General features: G+C 37.3%; 1 protein-coding gene across 8 annotated transcripts in view; it reads left to right on the forward strand.

Moving 5' to 3' along the window:
• Positions 1-10,511: 10,511 nt before the first annotated feature.
• The window catches only part of LOC107812402 (mediator of RNA polymerase II transcription subunit 13), a 30,119-nt gene continuing 27,508 nt past the window's right edge, over positions 10,512-13,122 (forward strand). For 2 of the 8 annotated variants that reach the window (XM_016637495.2, XM_075253232.1), the window contains exons 1-2: positions 10,515-10,750; positions 11,618-11,768. In XM_016637495.2, coding sequence (XP_016492981.2) covers positions 11,745-11,768 — 24 coding nt within the window. In that variant the 5' untranslated portion in view covers positions 10,515-10,750; positions 11,618-11,744. Of the gene's footprint in view, positions 10,779-11,617; positions 11,769-13,122 lie in introns of all 8 variants that reach the window. The other 6 variants (XM_016637492.2, XM_075253231.1, XM_016637491.2 and 3 more) reach the window with 5 other exon arrangements.

The following is a 13,122-nucleotide window of genomic DNA, read 5'->3' on the forward strand; positions in this document are numbered from 1 at the left end:
CGAGTACTGAATCGTCAACTAATGGTACCCCGATCTCAAGTCGATCTTAGAGAACACCCTAGCACCCTGCAACTGGTCAAACAAATCATCAATACGTGGCAATGGGTACTTGTTCTTGATGGTAACTTTGTTCAACTGGCGGTAATCAATGCACATCCGCATAGTCTCATCTTTCTTCTTCACAAATAACACTAGCGCACCCTAAGGTGACACGCTTAGCCTAATGAACCCCTTTGCTAACAACTCCTCAAGTTGTTCCTTCAACTCTTTCGGAGCCATGCGGTAAGGTGGGATAGATATATGCTGGGTACCTAGAGCCAAATCAATATAGAAATTAATATCACGATCTGGTGGCATGCATGGGAGATCAAAACGAAACACATCGGAAAATTTCTGGACTACTGGTACTGAATCAATCGCCAGAAATTCCACGGTAGTATCCCAAACATAGGCAAGATAAGCTAAACAACCCTTCTCGACCATGTGTTGGGCCTTCGCAAACGAGATAACCCGACTAGATGTACTAACAGACGAACCCTTCCACTCCAATCTAGTCAACTCTGGCATCACTAATAATAGTTTTTGCATGGCAATCAATGATGACGTAATATGGGGATAGCCAGTCCATGCCCATGATGACCTCAAAGTCAGTCATATCAAGCAATAGGAGGTCCGCTCTAGTCTTGTAACCACAGAATGTAACCACACAGAACCGATAGATCCAATCCACAATGACAAAATCACCTACATAAGTGAATACATAAACATGAGTACCCAAGGACTCACGAGGAATATTAGTAAATGGGAAAACAAAGATGACACATATGAATAGGTGAACCCTGGATCAAATAAAACCAAAGCATCCCTACCGCAGACAAAAATAATACTTGTGATCATGGCATCTGAGGCCACTGCATCTGGTCTGGTCGGAAAGGTATAGAACCTGGCTGAAGCTCTGGTTGGCTGGACTCCGCCTGACTGAACAATAGCTGGCTGAACTCCCCCTGCTTGGCTCCACCTCTAGGATGGCCCCTACCCGCCTACCCTCCGCCTTTGGGCGGCCGGACAGCTGGTGCTGTAATGATGGGCTGGTGTCCCTGCTGCACTGCCTTGCCCCAAAGAGAACCCTAAATAGCTGGTGGGTAGTATGAACTCTCTGGCATGACACTGAAGTAAGCACTGGAAGAACCCTGCTGACCCGAGTACCCACTAGAAGAACCCTGAATGGCTGGTGGGCAGTAAGACCTCTCTGGCATGACGTTGAAATAGGGTCGCGCCGGAGCACCCCAAGGAGGTGGTGGTGCTGGATATGTGGACCTGCTAGGCTGACCCCTCCAGACTAACCTCGACCTCCAGACGTGGAACCTCTCAACTCCCCATAATATCGGACCCTCTTGTCCCTCTGCATCTGCTCTCTACCTCTCAAACGATAACCCTCAATCCTCCAAGCTATCTCCACTACTAGCTGATAAGAAGTCCCCATTACAACCTCTCGGGCCATAGTAGCCTGAATACCTGAGTGCAACCCCCCAACAAACCTCCGCACTCTCTCTGCATCAATAGAAGTATCATAAGTGCATGGTGAGACAACTTAGAGAATCTCACCTCATATTCGGTCACAGACATCTGACCCTGCTAGAGCTGCTCAAACTGAAACTGCAACTCTTCCCTCTAAGAGGGTAGAATATACCTGTCCAAGAATAGGCTTATAAACTGGTCCCAAGTCATGGGAGGAGAATCCACTGGCCTGCCGAGAAAATAAGACTGTCACCACCTACCGGCCCTGCCCTCCAACTAGAAAGTAGTGAAATCCACTCCATGGAAATCCAATATCCTCATGTTGTGCAGTCTGTCCATGCACCTATCAATTAAGTCCTAGAGATCCTCATGTCGCTCACCTCCAAAGACAGGAGGGTGTAACCTAGTCCATCTGTCTAATAGCTTCTACAGATCGCCGGTCGCGGCTAGTCTAGGCTCAGGTGTAGCTGTTGCAACTGGCTGGGCTCCGCCGACGGATAGTGCACCCGGGGTCTATATACGACAATCACATGCCCTGGAGCCTGGGTAGTAGGTTCTGTGCTCCCCTTCCCACTTGAGGTGTAGCTGGGTCTGCTGGAAATAAACAAGTCAGAGTCGTAGTATCCATGAACCGCAACATACGACCCATGACCTCTTGAAAGCCCGATGCTGACATGAAATCTACCGGGTCTGGCTCTGCTGCGAGCACCTCGCCCTTTTTCTCAACGTGGGGATCCTTCACTGATCTGCTGGTGGTGCAACTGTGGAAACTCTGGGGCATTCGCATCCCCTACCTCGGCTGGTACCCTCCCCTGACCTCTATCTCGGCCTCTAGCAATAGAGGGAGCAACTCCTCCCGAATCCGGAACGTCTGTTGTGCGCGTTCTCACCATCTGTAAGAGAATAAGAGAAGAAACTTAGTACATCATCACTACACGATAGGAGATGAACAAAGAGTAGTTTTCTAACACCCTATAGCCTCTCGAAGATAAGTACAGATATCTCCGTACTAATCCACAAGACTCTATTAGGTCTGCCCATGACTTGTGAGACATACGTGAACCTAGTGTTCTTATACCATGTTGTCATGACCCAATTCCATTTTAGGCCGTGATGGCCCCCAACACCGTTGCTAGGCAAGCCAACAGTGAACAATCTAGTAATTTCCCATTTTATAAGTTTTTCAAGTATATAACTTTCCTTAATTTTAAAGATTTGATGAATAAGGGATTTTAAATAATCAAAACGAAAGCAGCTAAATGCAATCATAATCGCAGAAATACAACCCAAAATCATAAGTCTACTAGTGAGTGCCAAGACTCGGAGTCACAAGTGTACGAGCATTCTAGTAGATTATACAAAAGAATACTAATCTACTGTCTGAAATGAAATAGATAGAAAAATATAACAAAAGGAAGACTTCGGCTGCTGCAATACGTCTCAAAGGGCAACTCACCATATAGTCTCGTACCGGAAGTCAAGCGTGCACCCCGGACTGATAACCAGATGTACCTGCTTCGGATCCTACATATTTAAGTGCAGAAGTGTAGCGTAAGTACATAAATAACATGTACCCGATAAGTATCCAGTCTAACCTCAAAGAAGTAGTGACGAGGGATCGACTTTGACACTTACTATGGGCTAACAATGATATATCAAAATTTATATACTAAGCATGGATTACATAAATAATATTAAAAACTCGATAACAGAGAATAGTAAATACTTCTTTCACAAATATTAATTTCCAAGTTATTTTCATCATTTAAAAGTTTGTATCTCAAGGCATTTAAGCAATATCAATAATGAAAAGTTCCAAAGATTTGTCATGCGTAAATTATACCGAGGTCGTACGGCCCGATCTAACATAATATTTTAATGGTGCACTTTCGAAGGTCGAACGACACGAACCATAGATGCATCTATCTGCTACCGAGGCGTTCAACCCACTCCAAAAATAGAGAATTCTTCAAAGAAACACAAATTTTAAATAACAATCATGTGTCTCATTTACAACTTCAAGTATATGAAATTTAACCTTTTACACTTCTTTTATCAACTTTCAATATGACTTAGGCAATTAAGTTATCAAGTAGGGCAAATAATGTAGGTATAGCATGATATGGGTCCTAAACTACCCCGACAATAGCATAATTAGTAGCTACATACGGGCTCTCATCACCTCGTACGCATGTATCGCCCACAAATTTAGAGCGCATATTAATTATAATTCACCTATGAGGTTAATTCCCTCTTACAAGGTTAGAAAAGAAACTTACTTCATCTCAATGCCTACTTTCCGATCCAAGATTGTGCCCAAACCCTCAATGTGGCGCCAAACGACTCGAAGCTAGTCAAATATAATATAAATTAATTAATACATGCTTAAAAGTTGGGAAAATGCATAAGTAACCGGTTGACCTATACACGAATTCCCAACTACATACTTTTTCTTTGCGGGAATCCTATTACCCCCCTAAACTTATTTTAAATGGAATTATTTGCACCCTAAAACTAGACAATCAAACTCTTGGCAAGTGGTGAGCTACACGCGCCCCCACATGTATTTTTAGTACTTTTTTTGTTCTTTCTTCTTTTTCTTATCCTTTTTTCTTATTTTTTATTGTTCTCATTTTTTTTTTGTTATTTCATTTTCTTTCTTTTTTTTTGGTCACCGGCGGCATAAAATGGTGGTCGTCAAAATTTCACAAACAACATTTTTTCCGGCGATTTTTTTTTTCGGCGATAGATTTTTATCTCGATCTAAGTGTGTTTTGTTTTATATATATATATATATATATATATATAAAATTTTCTTGAATGTGTAATTTATGAGTGGGAGGAAGAGCAAAAGAAATAAAAATGAATATAAGTTGAGAAAACTTTTTTCAGTTAAAATCTCAATACATAATTTTTTTTCCGGTGTAGGAAGGTTTTCCGGTGATGAATTCCCCCCCCCCCAAATCTGAGTGTATGTTGCTTAGCTTATGAATATATCTTTTTGAGAGTTTAATTTGTGTGTGAAAAGAAAAAATGGAAGAAAAGCGGTTAGACAAAGTCGCCGGTGAATAAATATCCGCCGGAATTAAAGAAGAAACGAAAAAAAAAGTAAAAGAAAAAGGAAAAGGAATAGGAAAAGGAAAAAAGAGTAAGAAAAAATGGTAAAAAGGAATAAAAATAATCCGAAAATTATTTTTTCTTTCTTTCTCACACACACACACTCTGCTACGTCAGCATTAAGGGTGCAAATAATTCCATTTAAAATAAGTTTAGGGGGATAATAAGATTCCCGCAAAGAAAAAGTGTGTAGTTGGGAATCCGGGTATAGGTCAGGGGGATACTTATGCATTTTTCCTTAAAAGTTCATATCCTAACTATCAAAGTGATTTCCCAAGCCTATTTGAAGAATCCCTAAAATTCACCCCGGGCCCTCATGTCCGGGTTCCGGAAATTTTTGAAGAAAGTTGTTACCCATAACCCTATGAACTTAAATATATGATTTTCACCAAATTCCATAATAAATATTGTGGTTAAATAACCTAGGTTTTCACCTAAACCCATGATTTCCACAAATTTACATTTTAAAATATACCCAAAATCTATATATTAAACTCACACTAGGTATTACTTACCCTCAATAGCTAGGTTGAAATCCCCCTTGTTGAAGCTCCAAAATCGCCTAATTATGTGAAAAATGAGAGAGAAAAGGCTAAGTCCCGTATTTAAAATAAGGCTATGCCCAGCTGTGACGACCTTCTTCGCAAATACGGAAGAAGCCTCGCGTTCGTGAAGGCCTACACTGACTAGGCATCGCGAACGCGACAGCTCTTTCGCGAATGCGAAGAGTAAGGCCCACTAATCCTACCCGGCCCCATTTCCCCTACGCGAACGCGAGTGGGGGTTCGTGAATGCGAAGGCCTAGGCTTAAAAGGCTTCACGAACACATGTTCCTTACCATGAACGCGAAGGACAATTTGCCCACTGCCCCAGATCCTTTTTCGCAAACGCGATGGCCCTCCCGCATTCGCGAAGAAGGAAACCAGAACTAGAAATTTCTGGTTTCTCAGATTTAGCTCCGGGCGGTCCGAAATATATCCGAGCCCATCGGGACCTCGTCCAACTATACCATCAAGTCTGTAATCACGATATGGACGTGCTCAAACTCTAGAAATGCGTAAAACAACAACGAAATCAAGAATCACACCCAAAATCAAATTGAATCAAACTTTGAACTTCAAGTTTTCTAATCGCTCTGAACACGCCAAATCATACTTAGACTACTCGGAATGACACCAAATTTTGCGTGAAAGTCTTAAATGATAATGCGGACCTACTCCAGCTTCCGGAATCATAATTTGAATCCAATATCAAAAAGTCCACTCTCGGTCAAATTTTTCCAAAACTTCAAATTTCCCATTTTCACCAAATGACCCCGAAATGACCTTAGGACCTCTGAATCCACTTCCGGATGAGCTCCTAAGTCCAAAATTACCATATGGAGCTATTCCCAGGCTTGTAATCCTAAACAAACATCTAGAATATAAAAATCCACTTCAACCCAAACTTATAAAATTTACTCAAAATGCCAACTTTCACTATTAGGCACCGAAATACGCCCGGGTCGTCCAAACCCCGATCAGAACATACCGCCAAGTCCAAAATCATCATACAAACCTATTGGGACCATCAAACCCAGATTCTGAGGTCATTTACTCAACATATTAACTGAAGTCAAACTTAGCCTTATAAGCCAACCTTAAGGAACCAAGTGTTCCGATTTCAACCTGAACCCTTTCAAATCCCAAACTAACCATCTCCGCAAGTCATTAAATAGTAAAAGCACCTACAAGAAGTCTTATTTAGGGGGACAGTGTTCTAGAAGGCAAAATGACCGGTCAGGTCGTTACATCCCTGGTTGAAAAAAGATTCGTCCTCGAGTCTAACAGCTTCCCTATATGGTGCAAGATTTGCTACAATAAAGAATAGGGACCCAATGCTCACCAGGTTTAAAATTATATTTTGATAGCTTGTCATAAAGATTCTTCACGTTGTAAGAAAACTTAGCACGTAGTCGAAGTAAATCCTACTTTCTAAGTTTTAACTTTCTACCAAGCCTTCTCCATGTGATCTTTTTATGTTGACACTCAAATTTCAATTTACAATATGAAGTTATTGGTATTAGAACTTCATGGAACACAACCAATTCCATGTCTAGCTTTAAATTAAGCATGGAGATCAACGCTCTTCTTGGATATGCATCAATTTTAACGCTTGTACACCAACGACCACTATGATGATAGTCATATATAGTTATGTCATGAAGAGATCTTGTTTCTCCAATATACCTCTAACTCTCTGTTATCCACTCATGATATCTTTTCTTCATAAATGGCTATTACTACCTAGAGTTTGACTACATTCTTGGATTCGATCTTATTCATCTTTCTGTTAGTGCTACTTGTTACAATTACCTTTTCTTTTTCAGTCATTCTTTAGAGAAGGGTCTATTGGAAATAGCCTTTTTGTCCTTCCGGTGGTCGGGGTAAGGCTGCGTACATCTTACCCTTCGCGGATTCTACTTGTGGGAAACTATTGAGTTTTCTTGTTGTTGTTGTCTCTGTTATCCACTCCTTTAGGTAATCTCAACTCTTCTTCATGCATATTTTTATGGACTTTAGGATTAACGCAAAAGGATGCCTTGTTTGGAATGGTAAAGCCAACAATCAAATCAATATTGTCTTGAGCATCTCTGAAAGGCGAAAAGTCAATAATGTACGTTGTTGGATACTCCTGTGGATCGTCGTAAAACTTTGGTGGTAAATCCTCATCTTGTGGAGCTAATAAATATTCCTCATCTCTTTGATAATGGTCTTCATCAGTTTCGTCCTTTTCACGCCCTTGATTATCTGAATATTTATCATATTGGGCATGGTGCCTTGGTACTCTTGTGCCTTGGTAAGCTTCAATCTCCTCAACTTTCTTAATATATCTTGTTTTTTGCGGATGAATTGGTCGATATCAAAGTGGTAAACGTGGCGGTAGCATTGGCATGTTATGTGATGGTGGAGGTTATAGGCGTTTTGGCAGATTTGGTAGCTAATTTTGAAGCACTAAACCTTCAACCAATTCAATCATATGTTTCATGGATTCCGTTAAGCTATCTAGCTGCATTTTAATTTCTTCATTATCTCGTTCAAGGACTCTAGTTCTTAATTTCTGAATTTTAAATTCCAATTCGATTAGAGAGAATCCCGAACTTGCTACTTGCTTGTGTGGTGACATGATGAATATGATAGCCACCCAAGAATTCAGACCTAGAACCTATGCTCTGATACCAAATTAATGTACTTTCAAGGTTTTGCATCTCTCAAGCACAAACTAGCGAAAGTGTTATTCAAACTAACGCGAGAAGAATGTAAGATGAAAGGAACCTTACCCAGTCATTCCTTAATCCCGCAAGATTGCAAGAAGTATTAAGTAAAGGAAGAAGAATGAAATAAAAGATAAATCACCTTTTTGAAGCAAGATCTTAGAAAAACTAATTACCAATATTTATTTTCAGCATATTGAGCCCTTTTAAATAGGCCTTACAATGAGTAAATTTGATGAGGTTGAGGAAAACTAATCCTAATTAAACTAGAATAAGAATAAGGCTTACAAAACCTATCCTAACGAAAATAGGAAAAAGAATTCTAGTAGGAATGAACTACCAATTAACAATTCTAGTTTGACTAGAACTATAAATATAATCCAACTAAAATAAGAATCAAATTCCTAGGAAACAAGAAATAAGATATCATATTCTTTATGGAAAAGAAATTCTAATCTTTAATGGATTCTTGGACTTCTTGAATTTTTTGGATTCTTGACCTTTTTGATCTTGCATCAATGTGTTGTTCTTTTTATTTGATTATCAGAATTTTGTATGACTAGGAGTAAAAGTGTTGGATTTTGATTGTGCAGCTAATTTGTTGATTGCTCTACCATTAGCTAAAAAGGATCTCCTCAAGTAAAAGACAACTAGTCCTTTTTGATCTTATAATGAAATAATCATAAAACGCCGATGATTAATAATTTGAACTAACAAGTCATAGATCTTAAAATCATGTATCTTCAATATAGGATTCAATTCACAGAGAAACATAGACTAAGTTGTCACATATGACTTGACAAATTACAAATCGATGACCAGAAATTCGCATCAATATCAAAAGTCAGAAAATAAAGTATTAGAAACGAAGAGAAACTTCCACAGATCTAACCTTTAGGAGAAGAAAATGATCGGAGATTTCTCTAAAACCTTGGTTAGCAGAGAGGAAAACCGCAAATCAGAAGTAGGGTTTGAGATGTGCAAGGAGGGAACCTTTCATCGATGAGCCCTCATATTTTATAAAGAATTCCATATGTTTTTCAAATATTATTGTTTTTGTATTTTTATCAAATTTATATTACAAGAGTTCATACAAATAATTTTACCCCTTTTTTTTAAATTTTTAAAATTGGTATTTAGCCTTTTTAATTGATAAATACTCATTAATTGCCCCTTCAGAAAAATCGAATCAAACCGACAATGTTTTGGTTTGATTTGGTTTTGAATTTTAAAAACCGATCAAGTTTGGTTTGAAGCAAAAAATAACTGAAAAATCGAAAAAAACTGACTATAAAAATATCTATTTAAAATTTATTAGTACACACGTATATGTATATTCTTTTTATAAATTTGTTGAATCATTCTCTTGGTTGTGGCGGAGCAACTCTTTACCAAGTGACACCCCCTTCGTTAAAAAATTATCCTGCTTAGATAGATAAAAAATATATTTTTATTATTATATACTGACTCTTTTTGTCTTTTTGGTATGTTTACTTTCTTTATATTTAGAAGTAAAACAGTTAACAAGTTACATAAAATATATTATTTGTACTTTTGTAGTAAAGGTTGTATGCTGCATAGTCTTAGTCAATGCATGGATTTCCTAGACTTGCTTAGAAGAAGGATGTAACTTATTTCATGACCGTCCCTTGCAGATCATTTGTATCTTTTTAGTACCATTAATAAGCCTTACCTAATTAAAGGAAAGTTATATAAAAAATAGAAAACGATAAATTGAAAACTTAGCTACAAATTGCAGACTTTCAATGAAAGGATTTGAAAGTAGCGTCACTGCTGAAGATAACTGCGAAATTTTTGAAGTTTTGGATAAATTATTAAATTTTCTCTTCGTTATTCAAGAACATTTCAACTAGAGTTATCTTTAGTGAACATAGTAAAAAATGCTCGGGAATCTATGGAATTTAGCATAGGGCTGTGCATAATTTGGTAAATACCGAATTATCATATCGAAATCGAAACTTTTGGTATTCGATATGATATTTGATTTAATTTTTATTTTTTTTTGGTATTAGATATGATATTTGGTATTTTAAAATGAAATACCGAAATATCAATATCGTATCAATATATATATATTATATTGCAAAATACACATATTGTTAGTTAAAATATAAATATAAAAAATCTAAAATTTTGCTTTCCTTTATTCTCTAAGTTCATCAATTAACTCTAAGCAAGTAAAAAGACATTTTTAATGATCAAATTTATTCATTCATGTATAATTTTCTCTCTCTAGGTTGATATTTGCTGGTTTTGGACAAAACTTTTGTCAACAAATGCTTTTAGTTTTGTACTTTTGTGTACTTTAATTAAGAATATTATAGTCTACGACTCTACGCACTAGTTAGTAGTCATCGAAAAAATTGAAGTTATCGAACCGAATAAACTGAACCTAAAGAAAAAAAACTCTGAATTTAATTAGGTAGGGTATTGATATAGCATTTTAAAAAATCGAATACTGAAAATACCGAACCAAAATATGTAAATACCGTACGAACACCCATAAATTAGTATTAATATGTATTAGGGACTTGAAATATGAATTTTTGAGGTTTTAGGGTTTAATCTAGAGGAAATAAAAGCAAGTTATAGACACCCTGCTATTTATAGGCATTCTGTTTTTCTACCCTTTACATCAAACCCCTAAGACTCCAAAATTCTTGCCCCAAATCCTTTAAATTCTTCTAACTTCCGTATCTTTAAACGCTTGAAATAAGCTATGCCCGAGCATTTCTCCATGTTCATCGAAGACAACTCCAATTGAAATGTTCTCTCGAATTACAACGACAACAATAACAAATCCAGTGTAATTCCACTAGTTGGGATCTGGGGAGGTAGAGGGTAAGTTGACCTTAACCTACGAAAGAAGGTAGAGAAGTGTTCTCTCGAATTACGAAGAGAATATTTGATTATTTATTAAAAAGTTCAAAATCTCTATGGGTAAAATCTTCATCGATGGTGCTATCTTCCAATTCTCCAGTTGCAAGTTTTCATGTTGCAACCAATTTTTCAATTTATTTGTTTATTATTCTAGAAGAAAATCTTTTAAGTTAATCTATTCGGATTTGTGAGTTTTGGCTTACTGATTTTTTTTTTAACAAACGGGGTTGATTTCGAAAGACTCTTCTTTATTTTAACCTGGAGCCTTGGTCACTAGTACATACGGTAGTGCTTCGTCTGCAGTTTTTCTCTTGTTGTCTAGTTGTACTCAACTTAATTTTCATTTAAAATGCGAATGTATAATACTTTTGCCTTGTTATTTGTTGATCTCAAATTTGTTTGCTATGTAGAATTCTAATTCTGAAATGAATATCGCCTTCCTTGGTGTTATTATAATGCGGAGTGATAATTTTGGATTCTGATCTTGTGCCTTTCTGTTTGTGTTTTGTTGTTCTTATTTGATTGAGGGAATTTTGTATGATTTGATGCTGGAAGTGAGAGAGATGCCATATTTTTAGTTGGAAAGTTATTGCATACTGAAGAGATCTGGAGTTAAAGTTTTGAATTATGTTCTACGCTTAATCTATTGATTGCTTTACCATTAGCTTAAAGGATCTCCCCAAGTAACATACAAGTAGTTGGTTGCTCTCTAGTTGTCCTAGAAAAACAGAAGCTTACTTTTTTTGGGGTGAGATTATTGAGTCCCTTTATCTTTTTCTTACAAACACTAATCCTTTGTTATTTTTCGTTTTTCCATGTTTTTGTTAGAAGGAACTGCAGCCCCTTTGTTGTGCAAGGAAATGCTTCATGCCTTCGATACACGTCATATACCCTAAGATCCAAATTTCAGAGAACTACACGTGTTTACTTCAGCGGGCTTCAAAATTATCTAATAATGTGGACAAATGTGTTCAAGATCGTATGTTTCTTGCCTTATATCCTTTTATGACTCATGACCCTTGCCTTTGCTGTGATATTAGGACTACTATTTTTGAGGGTTAAATTGCAAGTTTTTATTGTTGATTTGTTATTTTTACTTGCTTAATTTTATAAGTTCGAAAACCCTAGTAATGAAATTGTGTCCGTTCTATTATCCCGTTTCTATGGAATTCAATTAGGTAACCTAACACGCTTTTTCTTATTTCTAGTCCTGCTAGAGTATATTTTTTTTTTGGGTACAAGCCCTCAATTGTACTTCCTCTATGTTGCTCGGGCTCGGGTTTGGGTATCCAATAAGGGTGCATATCTAGAGGACGGATTCTTCATCACATAAATTTTAGGATTTGGGTGGATGCGGGTACTGGGATGCAGCAAATAAATGTATATTATAACATATAAAGTACATATTTTGATTAATTAAAGCTACTACACTAAAACTAATAAAATTTAATTCCTTATAAACACCTAGTAATATGTTATCCATAAGATATCTCGTGTAATAGCTACATTCTCATTCTTTATATGACATAAACCCTTAATCAAACTAATCAATCTATACTTCTCGGTCATAGATATAGTCAAAGCACCCAAGTTGTCCAAATTCGATGTGGATTCATACCCAGACCCAACCCATGTTGTGTCGACATGGATGTACATGGATTTTGAAGAGTTTGATCGACATAGCTTAGCCTCCCTTCCCCCCCACAAAAAAGGAGAGCAGTGAGGCCCTCAATTGCCTTCCTAACCTCTTCTTCCTCCTCAAATACTTTTCCCCAACCAGCAGAACATGCAGACAGTTTTTTTACTGAACACTCTCGTTTGCTTTCAGCTAATTTCCTTAGCAACTTACCACAACCACTAGTTCCGTTATCACCCTTTTTCTCATTTTCTCCTCCAGTAAAATCCTTCTCCTCCTACCCTCTTTGAGTCCCAGAACTTGTCATCAATTCCCTCAACGTGATCTTCTTCCTTGCATATACATTCCTATTCCATCTTCTAATGTCTTTTTGATGAAGTAAGTAGCTTCCCGTCAAGAAGATGCAAAAGAGCACAAAATGTAAGATTGCATAATATAGGATGTTAGCTCCATTACATAATGGCTATGTTAAGTCCTTTCTTTGATGAAGTAATTGGTTTCATTGCTGGCATCAAGAAGATGCTGAATTACAAAAGAGTATAGCAAAAAAAGGGGGGGATTGCTAGCTCCTTACAGATGTTTATAGTAGGGAGCTAACAAAATTCAAAAACTATCAGAGGAGTCTATAGGGGATAGATAAGCCCAACTATACAGATACATGAGGTATCTAGCCTTCATCAAAACACCTGCTGTTTCT

The sequence above is a fragment of the Nicotiana tabacum genome, chromosome 5 (genome assembly GCF_000715075.1).
Source record: "Nicotiana tabacum cultivar K326 chromosome 5, ASM71507v2, whole genome shotgun sequence".
NCBI lineage: Eukaryota > Viridiplantae > Streptophyta > Magnoliopsida > Solanales > Solanaceae > Nicotiana > Nicotiana tabacum.